Source organism: Orcinus orca, chromosome 11 (genome assembly GCF_937001465.1).
Source record: "Orcinus orca chromosome 11, mOrcOrc1.1, whole genome shotgun sequence".
Lineage (NCBI taxonomy): Eukaryota > Metazoa > Chordata > Mammalia > Artiodactyla > Delphinidae > Orcinus > Orcinus orca.
The window spans coordinates 77,894,374-77,913,748 of record NC_064569.1 but is presented as its reverse complement, the minus strand read 5'-3'; the positions used below and the strand labels follow the sequence as shown (position 1 = coordinate 77,913,748).

General features: G+C 38.3%; 1 protein-coding gene and 1 pseudogene across 3 annotated transcripts in view; both read left to right on the top strand.

The window, feature by feature from the left end:
• Nucleotides 1-19,375, top strand: part of NTN4 (netrin 4) — a 110,352-nt gene that overhangs the window by 36,489 nt on the left and 54,488 nt on the right. For 2 of the 3 annotated variants that reach the window (XM_004269526.3, XM_012532902.3), the window contains exon 3: nt 1,783-2,061. The exons of the other annotated variant lie outside the window; for it this stretch is intronic. In XM_004269526.3, coding sequence (XP_004269574.1) covers nt 1,783-2,061 — 279 coding nt within the window. The remainder of the gene's footprint in view (nt 1-1,782; nt 2,062-19,375) is intronic. 3 annotated transcript variants of the gene reach the window in all.
• Nucleotides 3,536-5,164, top strand: LOC105747979 (receptor of activated protein C kinase 1-like; annotated as a pseudogene).

Sequence of the window (19,375 nt, the reverse complement as noted above, 5' to 3'; positions counted from 1 at the left end):
CCTAGTGCTGATTATCACCTTCCCTTAAGTTATATTTCATTGAGGACAGTTCTGTACCAATAGACCTGGAGATGTGATCCTACAGAGTAGATTCTTGCCTTTTTATACTTTCCGTGCAAAAGCAATTTATAAAATGAAATTTTTCTATCCAAAGTATTCCTTAAAGAAAAAAATTTTTTTTCTGGAAAGTTACTTTTAGGTACATTCTCTCTAAATGGGAGTTTATCCAAAGCTTACTTTTTAATAATTACTTTACTTTCATACTACAGTCAGCCCTCTGTATCCACAGGCTCCACATCTGCAGATATGTAGGGCCAACTAAGGGACTTGAGCATTCGCAAAATTTGATATCCAGGGGGGCCTGGAACCGATCCCCCACGAATACCAAGGGACGACCGTTATGTGGTTATCAAAATATTTCTGTTTTTTTGTAAATAGGGTTTTTTTGACATATTTTTAAGAAGTCAAGAGATGCTTAAGAATTTTTCAGAGGAGCTTTGTATTTCTTACTATATAAATCAACAAGATTGATTGAGGTGTTTTTTTTTAACTGCATAATGAGGTGTAACAGTGTTGCCCTCCTTATAATAATGCTTTATGTTACATTATATTTATATTCATTGGTTTCCATGGGCAGTGATTTCCCTTTCCATTAACCTCTACTCCTCCAAAGTAACAGGTCCACTAGAGAATTTGCACCACCCCACCCCAAGGCCCATTTTATTGCCCCTGTATAATGTATAGACTCACAGACATGTCCAAAGTCTGTCCCTTCTGAGCCTTCCTCCCTCTGGTTTCCTCCTCAGAACTAAAGCCTTAAGTTGCCTGTAGAGTCTGTCTATAACCTGCACAATAAAAAGTCTCATTACTTAGTTACACCTTGCATTTAACCAAAAGTGCTGTTAACTAACTTGATCAGGTACATTACTCACTGCCTTGGATTCAAGTGACTTCTGACTAATTTTAGAAATCAAATCCACCCTCAAAGGGTTGTATATTTACTTCCAGTAAAAATATTCCAAATATATGCCACAAGTTGCAAGGCAGATCCAGAAAAGGAGAATCAAAAATACTCATAGCGAAAGTGGTCCCAATTAATAACTGATGAGTCTTTGAAAGGGTCATACCTCATTTAGAAATATAAGTGCCTGGATCTTTATTTTGCAGTCACTTCCTAACTGGTCTTCCTGCTTCTATCCTTTACCCTTTATAATCCATTCTCCTCGCAGAAGCAAGAGAGAGTTACCTTTTTTAAAAATGCAAATCAGATCACATCACTTCTCTGCCTATTACCTTCCAGTGGCTTCCCACTACAGTTAGGATAACTCCACCACGGCCTATAAAGGGCTCTCTATTCATGATCTGTCATACGTGGCCTCTGTCCTCCTCTCCACTGCCCCCTTGTCCCCTGAACTCTAGTCACACTGGTCTTGTTCTTCCTTGGATAAGCCAAGCTTGATTCCACTTCAAGGCCTTCAAACTGGCTGTTCCTTCTGCCCAGAATGCTCTTCCCCCAAGATCTTTGTATGGCTGCCTTCAACCCAAGAGTCAGATTTCTGCTGATTACTCAATTTATACTTCTGCATCCCAACAGGCAGCACATCTGTTCCTTAGAATAACAGGGCAGCTCTTCCCCAGGGGTGATCAAGGTCTGAAAACCTCTTGTTATCTTATCACTTGCAGATAATAAAAGGTATAAATCAAACCAGTACTACACGGGGCAAATAGTTCAGGGTTTGCACACAGTCCTATATATGCACAGCATTTTCTTTTTCTTTACAGGTTATTTTCAGAGCTTTGTCACCACCGTATGATGTGGAGAACCCTTACAGTGCCAAAGTGCAGGAGCAGCTAAAGATCACCAACCTCCGTGTGCAGCTGCTAAAACGACAGTCTTGTCCCTGTCAGAGAAACAACCTGAATGCAAAGCCTCAACATTTTACGCACTATGCAATCTATGATTTCATTGTCAAGGGCAGCTGCTTCTGTAATGGCCACGCTGATCAGTGTATACCTGTTGATGGCTTCAGACCTGTCAAGGCCCCTGGAGCATTCCACGTGGTATGTAAAACAAGTCCTCACTTACGAAAAAAAATCATTTGGTAGTCTAAGTTCCCTTAGAGTGCGTCTGTGCTTACATGGTTCTTCTTCTTTCTTCCTCTGCTGATTCACTTCTCTGACTCCATGCCCATCCTATAAAGTGCCTATTAACTTGTTTTTTAATCTTCCATTTTAGAATTATAAATAGTCAAGTATGATAACCAGATTCCTTGGAAAACATCCATGCCAGTTTTTAGTACCATGACTTCCAGATATAAAGTGTAAGGCGAGCAGTAGAAGAGGTTGGCATAATCATATTTGTGGCATTATCACATGGAAACCAGCTTTGACAGTAAATGCGTGCCATTGTTAAGGAGATTTTAGAGTGTAAAAAATAAGAACTTCAATTTAATGCCCAGTATCTTTTGCTGGCCAGCCAGTAGAATGAAGAGTAATTTTCCTCTGTAAAGAGTAGCCTCTCACCCTAAGGCAGACTTAAATGCTCTCTCCTCTAGGCTCACACTTCTCACTGCGCTTTCCTCTGAACTTTTACTTGTTTGCATCTCCCAGGAGATCACAAACTTCCTGAGGACAGGGACTGTGTGATCTTCATATCCTCAGGACCGAGTGTATTACCTGAGCCAGAAGAAGGTGTTCAGTAGGTGTTTGGTTGAATGATAGCAACATAGGAATAGGGAGATGATGAAAATTACTGTCATTGTCTTCACCTCATCTTCTTCCAGAAAAGATACAGAGTGGCTCAGACAGCAAGTACCTTGTTGGGATGCATCCAGAGCTGTGAATGAGGATTAGGCAAGTAGGAGAGCACTCTAATTCTTTCTTTTTATGTTTTGCTCTGATATTTCTAATCAAACCAAACCAAAAATAAATAAATAAAACTTAAAAGGCCTCAGAATATCCTTACTTCATTACCTAAAGAGTAGACTTACACATTTGTCTTCTTTCTCCCAGCCCTGATATAGGTACAGCCGTGAGGGACCATGAACCAGTTAGCCAGCAGGACAGTCTGTGTTAGCTGGGCTGAGTTGCTGGGGTGCAGAATAGCATTGGGGTAACTGAAATGACTAGGACAGTAGCCAGGAAGTTACAAAAATAGAAACAATGCTGTTACTTCTAGAAGTGAAGCTGGGGCTTCCAAGTTGAAGGGAGTGCAATACTCATTCAACAAACATCTACTAGTTTCTACTCATTAATGGACTTTTGAACCAATATTGTTTCAAATAAAGGATGGGATAATTTGTTATACCTAAGTTAACTGGGTTCAGGTATTATTCAAATAGAAAATAACCTAGATATTCTAGATACATGTCAACCAACTAGACTGAAACAGGAAAATTTGCATGAGGTAAGATGCTAATAAATTTCTGCCATTATATTTAAGTGCATTAGCGAAGGAGAGCCGGCTGGCTGCAATGTTCTGAATGTTTTTGTCCCCGCCCCCAAATTTGTATGTTGAGACCCTAATCCCAATGCGATGGTATATGGAGGTGGAGCCTTTGGGAAGTAATTAGGTCATGAGAGGGGAGCCCTCGTGAATGGGATCAGTGCTCTTAAAAGAAGAGGCCAGACAGCTAGCTAACTCTGTTTCTGCCATGTGAGGACACAGTGAGAAGTCTGCAGTCTACAACCTGGAAGAATGCTTTTACCAGTACCTGACCATGCTGACACCCTGATCTCAGACTTCTAGCCTCCAAAACTGTGAGAAATACATTTCTGTTATTTATCATCCGCCCAGTCTATGGAACTTTGTTCTAGCAGCCCAAATGGACCATGACACTGGCCTTTTGTTTCCTCAACTATCTTTGTAATCCAAGCCTTATAGGATTATTTCAGGGTAGAGTCCTGAGCAAAAGGACAGATACAAGCTTAGAGGCCCCCAAAACATGGCCCAGAATAGGCCATATCTGATTTGTCTCATGACCTATGAGACAACCTGAATGGCTCTGGTCAACCAAACTAAATTACCAGAGTTCTCAAGAGCCTTATAAAGCATTCATGAGTATGGTTTAAAAGCAATAGTTTTGAGACTTCCCTGGTAGTCCAGTGGTTAAGACTCCATGCGTCCACTGCAGGGGGCATGGTTTCGATCCCTGGTTGGGGAAATAAGATCCTGCATGCCACATGGCCCAAAAAAAAAAAAAAAAAAAAAAGCAGTGGTTTCTTTTTTTTTTTTTTAAAGTAAATCCTCTGAATGTAAACTTTCAAAGAGTTAGCAACACTTTCTTAGGCTGAAGAGAAAATTCTGGAAGTTTTTATTATTCACTCTGGGTATATGCAAATAGACTGTCCAGGGTGAGAGCCACTGGGAGTGGGTATCTTGCATTTGCTTCTCACCCGATAGCAGCAATCCCATCATCATCTCCTGTGCCCGGGACAAGCTGGCCAACGTATGGAACCTGGAATACTGCAAACTGAAATCCAACCGTATCAGCCCCCCGGGCCACCTGAACACTGTGACTGTCTCTCCAGATGGATCCCTCTGTGCTTCTGAAGGCAAGGGTGGCCAGGTCATGCTGTGGCACCTCAATAAAAGCAAGCACCTTTATATGCCAGATGGTGGGGACATCATCAATTCCCTGTGCTTCAGCCTCAACCACTGCTGGCTCTGTGCCACCACGGGCCCCAACACCCAGCTCTGGGACTTGGAGGGCAAGGTCACTGTAAATGAACTGAAGCAAGAAGTTATCAGTACCAGCAGCAAAGCAGAGCCACCCAGTACACCTCTCTGACCTGGTCTGCTGATGGCAAAAGTCTTAAAATACAACTGTTCTCTACAATCATCTGCCAGCCTACCAAGGCTTGGACAGTGGTGATGGTAACATGGATGTCTGGGCTGTGCACCACTTCATTCAAGAGGGCATTAGTGTTTGTCTCTGCCGATCCTATGCCAAGAACACGGGCTTACATGGTGAGCATGTGGGAGCCTTCACTGTGGTCCTACAAAGATGCTGATGAAGCCAAAAGGGTGGAGTCACATTTGAAGATCTCGATCCATCCCATGTATTCTCAATGGAGCCCTGACTGCCTTAACCATTGTGACCAGCCTGGATTTGCAAAAACAACGGTTGCAAGAAGTGAAAGGCATGGCCAACTGTGTCATTAGATTCGGATTCAGCTTGTCTCCAGCCTCAAGAAAGAGGGCTTCTCCCACAATGGGCAGCAACATCGCTAACCAAAGTGGCATGTTTTATTTCACAGGGCTAATGCCTGAACAGGTGGAGTGGCTGACCAAGGAATTCTCCATCTACATGACAAAGGTCAGCCACATCTCTGTGGCAGGGGACACAGACAACTGGGCTACCTTGCTCATGACATCCACCAGGTCACCAAGTGAGTTCCCTGATGAGAGGGAACAGAGACAACCTTCCTGTCTTCAGCCTCTGCAGTTGTGAGATTCACACGGAGGATGAGGGAGGGTGAATCATTTTTTTCAGCCACAGTGCTTAACACTCAGCAATGTGTTTCTCAGAAAAGAACATGTAGTGAAATGGGGCAGAAACATCCGTGGCTGGTCTCTGGAACTTTGTGGCTCTAAACAAAATTTTCCCCATACTTATATTTCCAGCTTTTCTGTAAGAATTTACATGTGTAAGGAAGTAAGAGCCCCCCAAAACCTGCCAATCACTCCATTGTAATATTTCAGAAGCTTGAACTGAAGCGCCCTGCAGTGTCGGGGGTTCCTCTGTGGATCCAGCGTGTGAAATAGCCCCTGTCCAAGGCTTCGTGAGAAGACCTAGCTCTGACATTAACGGTCAGCCTGTTTGTTCTCCAGTGGTTGAGGAGCCTTGTCAACAGACCATATTACAGAAATCGTGTTCTGTGAAAACCAGCAAGTCTGCTGCCACTGCCACAAGAAAAAGAAAAGATGCCGTCTCCTGTCTTACATAAGTGAAAAGAAAGAAGGCTCTCCTTTTTAATACTTGCAGGCATTTTTAATGTTCCTCTCTTTTCCCTTATCACTGCTGTTCTTTTCCTTAGAAAGATCTAGAACTAGCCTAGATTTTCATCCTGTTCTACTACTTGATTGACCATCAACCCCATCCTATCAGGATTTACTTACTTGAAGGATGAAGAACATCATTTACTGCTCATCCCATACCCTCACCTCTCTCAGCAAGGAGTAGTGGAGAGTAGGTAACTGCACTTTATTTCAGCAACCTCTTCAGTGATTATCTCCTGTCGGGATGTTGCCTCTGGCCAGTCGGACCTCATACTTTCATTCAACGTGGTTGTGCAGTCACTCATTTCATATCATGAATAGGCCAATGCAGTGTTGTACCAGACAAGAGAATTCCCTGGGCTTTGGTGTTAATCTTTGTGTGCTGCCAGCCAGGCTTAGGCTTTACCCTTTGGAAAGGTAACCTTCATCTGCTCTAATCATGTAGACTTATTGCAGCTTGGTTTCTCTGCCACACTAAAGTTACTGTAGACCCTGCCCCCCGCCACCCAAATAGATAATTATCAACCTAAAAAGAGGATCTGGATAACCACGAAAAGGGGATTGTATAGTAAGTGGTTTTTTCCATTTCAAAAGGATATTAGAATGAGAAGTCTCCATCCTAGAAGACCCTATGGGATGGAAACCTCATTTCCTTACTCATCTCAGGCTCCTTTGAAATTGGAAGCCATATCTTCTTAAAATAATACTCATCTTGTGACATCCTACTCCCCAGCTTATGTACTGATTTCAACTTCTGCAACAATGCTGGTAGCCCCCCGTGCTGTAACTATAGCATGTACCAAAACCAGGCAAGACCAAGTCACACGTGGAGCTAGGGCCAGGTAAGGGGTTAGAAACAGGTAAGTGGCCAAGGCCATGATGGCTTGCAGGGATCTGGTTCCAGAAGAACTCTCTTTAAAAAAAAAAAAAAAAAAAAAAAGCCATAAGCAATTGGACCAGCAGAGGCTTATGACTGGAAATGTGAATGGTTCTGGTTTCAGATTTTTCCCATCCCTAAGCTTAGGTGCATTTTATTTTCATGTATATATTTCTTCTCGATTATAAAGAGCTGGTATTAAATTTGGACATAGTTGCCTGGTTTGAATGTGATATTCTTATCCCTATGATTGCTTAGCTGAGCAAACTGCACATTAAACGCATAGTCTTTTGCTTTATTAAGAGCATGGTCATAAGGTCAATTGTCCTCCCATATTTGTGTATCTGTGAACACCATTCATTATACATATGCAGCTGTAAATAACCAGATTCATAAATTGTGCCTGCAGAACAGAAGGTAGCCTCTTAAGAGAGCATTCTTTTACTAGTCAGCTTGTCATAGGTATGTGTGTATAAATCTGACTTTCTTTAGCACAGTTTTTCTTTATATCAGTCATTCTCAACGTGTGGTCTCTGCACCAGCAGCATCAGGATTACCTCAGAACTTGTTATAATTGCAAATATATATCCAGTCCTACTGAATCAGAAATTCTAAAAATGGGGCTCAGGAATCTGTGTTTAACAAGCCCTCAGGTGATTCCAGTGCTTGCTAAAGTTTGAGAGCTGCTGCTTTATAGACTATGCCAAATCCCCTGCAGCCAATGTTGTGAGGATGAGCAATTAGTTAATGAAATCTGGTTTTACGGGCTAGAATTTTTGATGGCTAATGACAGAGAACTAGGGAAGTTAATGGAAATGATACTTAGTCTGTTTCTTAAGCTACATAAGATTTTAGGGCCATTTTCCTTCTTTGGAAGAGGGGGGTAGGAAAAGGCATGAAGTGGGGTACCAGTTCGCAACCTCATTTACCTTTAAACACTCCTCCTGTGTCTTTTAAAGTAGTACCACCTTTTCCATGTTTCCCCTTCTTCCCAATCCATTCCATCTAGCCTTCACCAGTTCAGTATTTCCTTATCTGTTCATGTCACTGGAAGGCAGAACAGCACAGTGTTTAAGACCCTAGCATTGGAGTCAAATAGATCTGGATTTGACTCCCCACAGCATTTACTAAATTGATGTCTCACTGAACCTCAGTTCCCTAAGAAAATGAGAACAATGTCTACCTTATATAGTTATTGTGAGGCTTAAAAATATGATAGCCAGTGCCTGGCGTATGGTAGCCTCTATCTACATTGCTGCTGTTATCTTATATTATCTCAGCCTTTTCTACCACATTTCTCACAGACACTTTCTCCCCAGTAGCGACAGGAATAAATCATAGTGTATGTGCTTTTTGACATGTTTACAAGGCTAGAGTTTTTGTGTCAAGGAAAACTGTACTTTGATTCCAGCCTGCTGGGATCCCAGAAATTATGTGAAGAGGAGATCTCAAGCTTTTTCTCCTTGCAGCTGGGGAGAACTGATGTAGTTCTCTTTTTCCCAGCAGCTGGTGATTTTACAGCTGTTGGATGATGGATGGTAATAAGAAGGAACATGGAACGTTTCATTGTTTTACTAAAATATCATTCATTGGATAACAAGAGGCCATAGAATGCCGTGGAGAATTGTTTAAATGCCTTGAGTTACACTAAGGTTAAAGTGGATTTTTCTTTTGTAACCAGAAACTCATGATAAAAGAGTGTCAACATTTTGACTAATGTGTTCTAAATCTAAAAGAAAACATTAAAACCTATGGAACCATAATGTGGGTTTTGAGGAAAATATTACTTAGCCTACCTAGCTGTGTAAGGCAAGTTTCAGAATCATTCATAAAGTTTCATTACAAAAATTTTTCTCATCTGAATCTGAATACATTTATTCATGTATTATATTTGCACAACTTATATGTCATGTTTTATAAATTCAGGACAGATTTAAGACCATAGTTTTCTTTTTAAAAATTCTTTATTGTACTGTGAATAAGCCAAATGGACAATAATAATTAGAAAGCTCTTGGCTCTTCAAGGTATTAAGGAAAAGAGCAGAGGGTTTAAAAACAATCAGTAAAGTTATTAAATGAGAATATTAAATCAGAATTTTAAAATATTTTCATAGAGCAAACATGCATGTATATTTGGAAATGAACATCTATAAATTAGTGTCGGTTCTTCTCAGCAGAGAAAAAATAATTATCATGGATTATAAATACTGCTGATAATAGTTACAGCTTTTTAAATGCTTATAGTGTGCCAGGTCTTGTGCTGTCATGTTACAAATGTTATTGAATTTAATCTTCACAACAACTGCATGAAGTATCATCATCACTTTCTTTCATAGATGAGGGACTGAGGCCTGAGGCTTGGGAATGCTAACTGATTTCCCAAAAGTTAATAAAAAGTAGAGCTCAGGTTAAATTCACCACCCATTCTCTTTTTGCTGTGTGTTGTTAAAAACTTAATCTGTACTTAATCTATACTTGATATTATGCCAAGAACAGAGTAAAAAAGAGGGGAGAAAGCACAGGAGGGCAAGTGTGGTAGGGGTGGGCTCAAGCGATTGATTATCATCATGGATCATGGAATCTAAACTGAGCAAAGGGAATTCCCTGGTGGTCCAGTGGTTAGCTTTCACTGCCGAGGGCATGAGTCTGTGTGGCCCAGCCAAAAAATAAATAAAAAATAAACTGAGCAAAGAGGGAAGTGAGGACACAAGAGAGCAAACACTAGTCCCACAACCAAAGTTTCCTTGTTTTATATTTTATAAAGCCCTTTCCCATGCATTATTTCACTTGATCCTTACTACAATCCTAGAAGATAAGCATTTTTGTTTCTATTCTGCAGATAAGGGGAACTGAGGTACAGATAGATTAATTTACCTGCTTGTAGTCACAGTGATAGAGAGCAATTTCTCACATTCAGAGTTCTTACTACCATACCCTACCTCCACCACCAATATGGTACCAAGAAAAAAACTCTCATTAAAAAGACTATTTTTATAGGAATAGGTAATCTATCCAAGTTATCTAATTTCTGTTGAACCAGAAATTATCATTGATTCTCTCTTCTCTTCTATTCATTACTGAAATGGCCCAAAGGGAAAAAAGAAAGAGTAAAAGCAATAAGTTTGGAAAATCTACAAAGGAAATAATTCAGAAGTGACTATCTTTTGGGGGGTATGAATCATCTTTGATCAGTATCTTTGGTTTTATTAGGAAGAGGGATTTCTGGATCTACCATTCTTTACTTCCATCTTTAGCCATAAATCATTTTCACTGCTAATGAAAGGCAGCAGCAATCCCAAGCAGTTCACTTGTCACATTAGACCAGGAGGAATGGGTAATCCTATCACCAAGGGGCGTGCAATGTTGTATTCCTAATATTAACAAAAGAGAAGCTGTCAGCTTGATGCAGTTAGTGTGAGACTATTCTCAATTCATTTCAAGGTCTCAGAGTTCTTCTTTCAATATTCCTACGTTAGTATAGTATAACTTTGCCAGTCGTCCCTTGGCAGTGAATAACTACATAGAAGGTGTACAGAGTGTTCTTTATACTTCATTTACTACCTTGTGTTTCCTAGTAGCAGGGCAAGTCAGTAAAACATGTTCATGGCTGCAAATTGTTAGTGTTTTGACTATAAGATTGCAAATGAATCTAGCCTTATTTTCCCTCTAAACAGTAAGACACACTCTCTTCTAATGGCAAAAGTTGTCTGAGATTACTCTTTTTATTTGATGATTAGGAAACCAGAAGACTTTAAATCTAGAGGCGTTACAAAATAAGTTTTGCACTCAGGAAAGGAATTCCCTGTGGGGTTCCTTTCAAGGGTTCCCCCAGAACATTTAAGTATTTGTTTATAGGCTTTTGACTACTTCACAGGTTGAAGGAAAAAATACCAGAAAGCTAAAATGTTAGTGTGAGAGCTGACATCTCTGAAAGTAAAATATAAGCCAATAGGAAAGTAGGTTGATTCTCCAAATAGTATAATATTTGTACATTCAACTTTTCATGAACATGCTTTACAGAAAGTGAATCACATGTATTTTTAGGTCAAAATTTGGGCACTGTAAGGATATAAAAATGAGTTTCTTTAACAGGTTTAAGCTGCTAGTTCTATAGATTGGGAAACAACAACTTAAATTTGACATTTTTCCTACTGTAAAATACCCCTCAGATATTCAAGGCATATCTCACTTTGCCGATTTTCTTACGAATATTTCCTTTTCAGTCCAGTAGCATTTGGGTGTCCATCCTGTGGATAGCTGGGAGCCTAGAGTCAGATCTCTGGATCTGGAAAGCCTAGTCTCCCTGTTTAATTGCTAAGATAATGGAGTGAGTGGAGGGTGAAGCTACATGGAAAGAGAAAAGCTGAGGTTACAGATTATCTGACTTCTGGTTCACAACCCCAGGTCTCATATCTCTGTGGTATTTCATTTGTGTCTTGCCAATTTTGTAAGAGCTGGAAATGTACTTCAATTTGTCTTAAAACAATTACATTCAGTAGAAGATAAGTTGTAATTTAAGTCCTGTTCCCTCTTATGAGGCGAATTTTAGTTAAAGGTTAAAATACACACACACACATACATACAGACAAGTATATAGATATATATAATAATTATCCCACAAGATGGAGGAACCTCACAGCCATTTCAAATAGTGAGGAAGACAAGGTCTCTTAATCTTGGCATTCAAAACCTTAATGCTAGAATTGGAGCTAGAGTCATCTTAGCAATGTAAATATTTAATGGAATAAAATAGTACATGTGTGGGGATACAGAAGTAGTATGGTATTTGTTACTTCTTAATAAGATTTTTTTAATCATATGGAATTCTGATACTTTTTTAACTCTCGAGCTCTTTAGATAGAAAAAGCAGAGAAAATTATGGTTTCAAAAACTACAGTATATTGTATATGGAAATGGAAAAATGATTACTTTTTCCTACTATTAAATATGTTATATATACAAACAATTATGAAATTTGTAAAAGTAAACACTGATCAAGTGTCTTTGTCCTTCAATTTTTGCATCTCTAAGGGCACCAGTACCAGGCATGTAAGTTAGCTGGCTCAGTCAGCTCTCAGAATTCCTGAAGGGCAATGGTTTCATTGTTTCCCAGATAAGCCCCTAGTAGGCATTAAAATTAAAGGAAACATGGAATTGTAGTATTTCCATATGCTGAATAGAGGCTAAAGGTCATAATTGTAGTATATTTATCTTCTAATTCTCATTTGTAATTTAATTCAATTCTCATATGTAATAAAAAGAGAATTACACTTAGGCATCTAACTTCACTAACATGCAAAGCAAAGAATGACAGTCTATTTTATCAAGCAAGTAGGTTATTAGTGGCCTTGACACAAAGCCTCAATCATTCCTCAGACCTCCAAGAGTCCACTGTACTTATCACGATTAAAATATTTACTTCACTCTGTTATTTGCTTACATATCCAGCTTTCCCTATCTGCTAAACTATCTGATTTTTTAATGGCAGACACTGGGATAGTCACAATGTCTAGCATATAGTGGGTTCAAAAAATCCCCAGTCAATATATGAATGAATTAATCAATGGCATTGAAAAAATAAGAGATTCATTTCAGATAATAATGTTAAAAATATCAATAATAATGACTGTTCTTGATTGTGTCACACATCTACATATATTTTCTCTTTTAATCCTCAAATACATGGAGCCAGTATTATTATCCTTATTTTATAGGTAGGAAACTATGTCTTGTTATTAAGGAATTTACCCAAGATTATTGAGAGCAGGGATTGGAAACCCCATGTATCTAATTCCAAAATTTATTCTCTTTATGTCACATTTATCCACATAATGCTAAGAAAAGAACCCAATTTAAAAATGGGCAAAGGTTTAAATAGGTATTTTTCCAAAGAAGACATGCAAATGTCCAATAAGCCCATGAAAAGATGCTTGACATTCGTAGGCATTAGGGAAATGCAAATCAAAACCACAATGAGATACTGCTTCACATCCACTAGAACGACTATAACCAAAAAGACAGATAATAACAAGTGTTAATGAGGATGTAGAGAAATTGGAACCCTCATACATTGCTGGCAGGAATGTAAAATGGTGCTGCTGCTGTATGGCAGGTCCTCAAAAAGTTTAACATAGAGTTATTATATGATCCAGCGATTCTACTCCTCAGTATCTGCCCAAGTGAATTGAAAACATATGTCTACACAAAACCTTTTACATGAATGTTCATAGCAGCATTATTCATAGGAGCCAAAAAGTGGAAACAACCCAGTGTCCATCAACTGATGAATGAATAAACAAACTGTGGTATATCCATACAATGGAGTATTATCCAACCATAAAAAGGAATGCAGTACTGATACATGCTACAACGTAAATGAACCTTGAAAACAGTATGCTAAGTGAGAGAAGCCAGACACAAAAGGCCACATATTGTATTATTCCTTTTCTATGAAATGTCCAGAAAAAGCAAATCCATAAAGACAAAGTAGGTTAGTGGTTGCCAGGAGTTGGAGCTCAGGGAGGAATGGGGAGTGACTGCTTAATGGGCACAAGTTTTCTTTTTGGGGTGATGGAAATTCTCTGGAATTAGGTGATGGCAATGATTGCACAATTTTTTGGATATTCTAAAAACCACTGAATTGCATGCTTTACAATTGTTAAAATGATGAATTTTATGCTATGTGAATATAATCTCAATAAGAAAAAAATCAAAAGCTAAAAAACAAACCAACCAACGCATGGCTGGTTATAAGGGAACTTTACAAAATGAATATATTTCTTTTCAAGTCCCAGTCATTAAGCCGACTGTTTTAAAAAGCAGTACCTTTGGATGGATGGGTATTGAAGAAAACCAATTCTTTCAGTATCTGTGGTTGTTGTTTCTGGACATATTCAAATGATCACAGATGTGGTAATGACTGCTTTCTGATAGAGTTACCTAACAAGCATAAGTTTTTAATATCAGTACTTCCACCTTAATCTTATAAGCATACTCAATAATGAAGACAATATTTTACAAGATTCACCTGGAAACAAGCAATTTTCCAATATGAAAAGAAGCACCTGAATGAATTAATTCAATAACAAAAGACTATGGAAGAAAACATGCCCTAGCAACTGGCTTCTTGTACTATAATCAGGGGCTCATTTATCTTAAGTCAACTTTTGTAACACCCTCTGCACTATATAGAATACTGAGTGACAGTTAAACAGAACTGTCAAGAAAAAAGAAAAACAGTGGGAAATGTGAACTAGAATGAATTTAAAAAAAAAGAAAGAAAAAACTTTGTATAAGAATGCAAAATAGTGGGTGACAAGGAATTTTCCTTTAAAATAACCAAAAGCTATGTGAATACATTGAGCAAGCGAATGTCAATGTGGTGAAAAGTACTTAATAATCCCCCACAGCATTTCTAATAGAATTTACCTGGTCCCCAACTAATTATAAAAACCCATCTAAATCCTCAAAGACATTGAACAAAACCCCACAAGACCTTCCTTCTTTCTTGCATCAAATGCTGCTTGACAGATAAGTTGCTTACAAAATGAGTTCTAGTTTTTCCCTTCACTTAGTTTCTTAGGTTCTTGTCTGATAGTTTTAACAGCATAGGAGAAGTTATATATTGTTAATTCTACTTTTGCTATTTCTTTCTAAGATTATTCAAATTAAATAGATACTAAAAAATTGAAATTGATATGATCCCTTTTTCCCTCCAGAGATTTTATCATAAGAAGTTATTTTAGGTGTTTGTGGGAAGGAAAAAAAAAATCTTCCTGATGACATCACTGTTCTAAGATGGAAGCCTCTAATATTTTAGAACTCTCTTGGGAGTTCTGTTCCCTGTTTTGCCACTGATTTGTGTTGTGACCTTGGAAAAGTTTAAATATAAAAAGACAAGTGCAAAGTGAACTTATGAAAACAAGACTTAACTGAGATCAAACGAAGAGCAGAGATGGATTGGTCACACGGCTATGTATGATAGCAACTGTCCCAGTGACTCAACACAGTAACGCAGGCAGTAATCGGGCTTGAAAGAAATTTCAGATGCCTTAGCTGTATACTAAGATAGTTTCTTATATAGTACTTTAGGAAAGTCAAAGTCTGCCTATAAAAAAGAACTGCAGCAAGACTCTAATGATATTTGTCAATCTTCTCTTGAAGAAATCGTAGCTGTTATAGAGGAGAAACGGAGCTAATCTGATATTATGAGGCAATTCCTTAGATACACTGAAATAAATGTCTTAAAATCAGAGTACCTTACTTTATTGCATTGTACACATGCAAATCTGAAACCAAATTATGCATGTAACCTAACTATTCATTTGTAGGATTTATCCAAATAAATATACCTGTTGGACAGACATCACTTTTAAAAGCCCATTAGTCAGAAATAATTTTTAAAAACCATTGGAAACAAAAAGCAAATAAGAAATAGTTTTATGTAAGGAAGTAATGATAGAAAAAACATCACATAAATTGGTAATAGTATGATCTTATCTAAATATAATCTTCATAAGCTTCCTGAGCATCACAATTTTTAGTTTAATGCTATTTTCACTTTTTTTTTTTTTTTTGCGGTACACGGGCCTCTCACTGTTGTGGCCTCTCCCGTTGCGGAGCACAGGCTCCGGACGCGCAGGCTCAGCGGCCATGGTTCACGGGCCCAGCCACTCCGCGGCATGTGGGATCTTCCCAGACCAAGACTTGAACCCATGTGCCCTGCATTGGCAGGCAGATTCTTAACCACTGCACCACCAGGGAAGTCCCAAGGATACATTTTTAAAGAGTAAAGCCATGACTGTCACACAGATATAAAATAAACATGTGTCAACCATTTTACTTAAATCAGTAATCAATGAGGTACCAGTAAGACCTTATAACTGCTTCAAAGGAAAATTCGGAGAACCACACATACACTGGTAAATGAAGAAATATACAAAGAGGTGCAAAATAGGTCAATATGAAGGGCAATGATCAATTGCATTGTCAGACACAACTGATTTGCATTTCTATGGACAAGAATTATTTGAATTATTATTCATTTTCTACAACTTACAGAGTTGTAAAATGGTTCAGTGATATGATAATAAAATGCAAAGATGGGCAGAAGACCTAAGTAGACATTCTCCAAGAAGACATACAGGTGGCCAACAGGCATGTGAAAAGATGCTCAGCATCACTAATCATTAGAGAAATGCAAATCAAAACTACAATGAGGTATCACCTCACACCAGTCAGAATGGCCATCATTAAAAATTCTTCAAATAATAAATGCTGGAGAGGGTGTGGAGAAAAGGGAACCCTCTTGCACTGTTGGTGGGAATGTAAATTGATACAGCCACTATGGAGAACAGTATGACGGCTCCTTAAAAAACTAAAAACAGAACTACCATACGACCCAGCAATCCCACTACTGGGCATATACCCTGAGAAAACCATAATTCAAAAAGAGTCATGTACCACAATGTTCATTGCAGCTCTATTTACAATAGCCAGGACATGGAAGCAACCTAAGTGTCCATCAACAGATGAATGGATAAAGAAGATGTGGCACATATACACAATGGAATATTACTCGGCCATAAAAAGAAAAGAAATTGAGTTATTTGTGGTGAGGTGGATGGACCTAGAGTCTGTCATACAGAGTGACGTAAGTCAGAAAGAGAAAAACAAATACCGTATGCTAACACATATATATGAAATCTAAGAAAAAAAAAAAAAGATCATGAAGAACCTAGGGGTAAGACAGGAATAAAGACACAGACCTACTAGAGCATGGACTTGAGGATATGGGGAGGGGTAGGAGTAGGCTGTGACGAGGTGAGAGAGTGGCATGGACATATATACACTACCAAATGTAAAATAGATAGCTAGTGGGAAGCAGCCGCATAGCACAGGGAGATCAGCTCGGTGCTTTGTGACCGCCTAGAGGGGTGTGAGGAAGGGAGACACAGGAGGGAAGAGATATGGGAACATGTGTATATGTATAACTGATTCACTTTGGTATAAAGCAGAAACTAACACACCACTGTAAAGCAATTATACTCCAATAAAGATGTTAAAAAAAAAAAAAAGGCAGAGATAACCCACAAAAGTATGCTAGCCAGAACACTTAGTCTTTTTTTTTTTGGCGTGGGGTTGGGGGCGGAGCAGCATTTCAAAGTTTATCTGAATTTTACCAAACAAAAAGAACATTATTTGTTAATTAGGGAAATATGCAAAGAAAATTATTCTGATAATGTTGATAATGTTGTTTCCCAAAACTTGCTACATTTGAACCTTCTAAGCCCATTGTTATAAATAAAAGTAGTCCCTATACCTGGACTAACAAAGAGAGAGAGATTTTCTTTATTCTAGGAAATCATCACTGAAGGGTAAGAGAGAATCCTACCTAAAATTTACTGAAGAACCCAAAATTTAAACTAAAGTGCTCACTTTAAAACCATTGTTGAGCTAATAGTACATTTTAAAACAATGGGAATATTTTAAAACTTTCTTTCATGTGGCTTTTAAATAAGGTTACGTTATTAACCCTATTTTTTAACTCAAAAGTGTTTTGAAATTTATTTGGAAAGCCCAAAATGCTTTTTTCTGTCCTGGAGCAGTTTCTGCCTTCCTTTCTGCAGGGAAGTTGGTTTGGAAAGTTTGTTTGGGCTTTGTTTTGTTTTTGGTTTTGACCAATCATCTAATTTCACAGAAAGCGCCATGATGAATGTTGAAAGATAAACCACAAAACTTGATTTTAGTTCTTAGTTCTAGCTGTAATACTACAAAACAGAGGTCTGCTGAAACACATCTTTACGAAATCTTAAAATGAATGTCCACAATTTGGAGTACACAGATTTAGTAGCATTTGGAAATTGTGTGTGTGTGGATTCACGCTTCTGAATACTACTTCAACTCCTGGTTTCATATGATAAATAGCATGCACAAGGGCACAGAAAAACTGCCATTTCGATATATAAATAAAAGCTTTGGGGCATACAAAGTTTTGTACATGAAAAAATGGAAATAAGCCAGCAACCTGAATCTAAAAATTAACCTGAATCATTAGGCTATGCACAGTGTTCTCACTTACCATTCTTTATAAATTAAAACTAACTGTTTAAAAGCCATCACACTACATAATATTACTATCTATCCCTACCAAATCATATCTCATAGGGAGAGCACATAACAAAAGGGAGGCTATTCACAAAGAGCAAATCTTTAATTAGAATTCATTTACATTCCTATTATCTCCATTTGCAAATTTATTCAGGGGAGTTTCTGATAAGTTAAAGAGTTGTTAATACTTGCAGTGGCCCAGAAATGCCCCTAGGAGGCATCAGAATTTTCAGTGTACAGACAGATTTTACACTGAACCAATGAGAATCTAAAAGTATTCTCCACCAGTACATGCACTGAACTTATTCATGCCAGGTATGGGAAATGGGGGCCAATCTTCCTATATTCACCCATCTTGAAAACTGCTAGGTTTCTCCCAGAGGAATAGGACAAATAATCCATTCAAGAACTTAATACCCTTGAAATGGCTCACTTTGAGTCCAAACCAGCCTTTGTCCCAAGGAGCTCTTCAAGGACAAATTGGTTTGAAACATACCAATATTATTTAAGTAACACACTGAAGAGATCTAGCCAAAGTAGATCTCTCAAAAATCCTACTCCCCAGGGTCTTCAGAATAGTATAGTTTAAGGGTTAAGATGGTGGCTCTGGAGTCAGACGGCTAGAATTCAAATAGCTCCACCATTTACTGGCTTTGTGACCTTGGGCAAATTACTTAAACTCTTTGGGCTTCAGTTTCCTCATTTATGAAATGGAAGTAATATACCTACCTTATTCTTGTGTAAATCCAATGAATATTTAGACAATGCCTAGAACAGTGCCTGGTACATAGTAAATGCTAATCAATATTAACTACTACTATTAATTGTTATTATTTATCATCATCATTATCATCATCTTCTTCTTCATCTTTATTGTTCCCATTTCCCTCCCTGACTAATCCATGTTCCTTGGGCCTACAGTAGTTCTCCCAGGTCAACTATAGACGGCCACTCTATGTAACATCATATTTACCAATATTCCTTGACCAGAAGCACTCTGGACAAAGCTGAATGTCTTTCAATCCTACTCTGCCCAAAATCCTGCTCTGTGACAAACAAAAGTATCCTATTCCCACTTCAAGTGAATAATTAGCACCCTGCTTTCTTGGGAAGTTTTTAAAATGGAACTAAACTCAATAACTAAGGTTCTCAATGCTCATTTGAATATACATTGGCTGAATAAAATTAACACATATTGATTGAAAACCTATTATATGCCAGTTACTGGGGATTCAAAGAAATTTAAGCCACAGCTTCTTCCCTGCAAGAGTTTAGTGGAGAGAGGTATATAAACACGATTACCATACAGTGTACTTACATGCAGTTTTCCTATGAAATTTGTATTGGCTCCATGCATGTTTTTTGTTTTTGTTTTTTTTCCAGGTTTG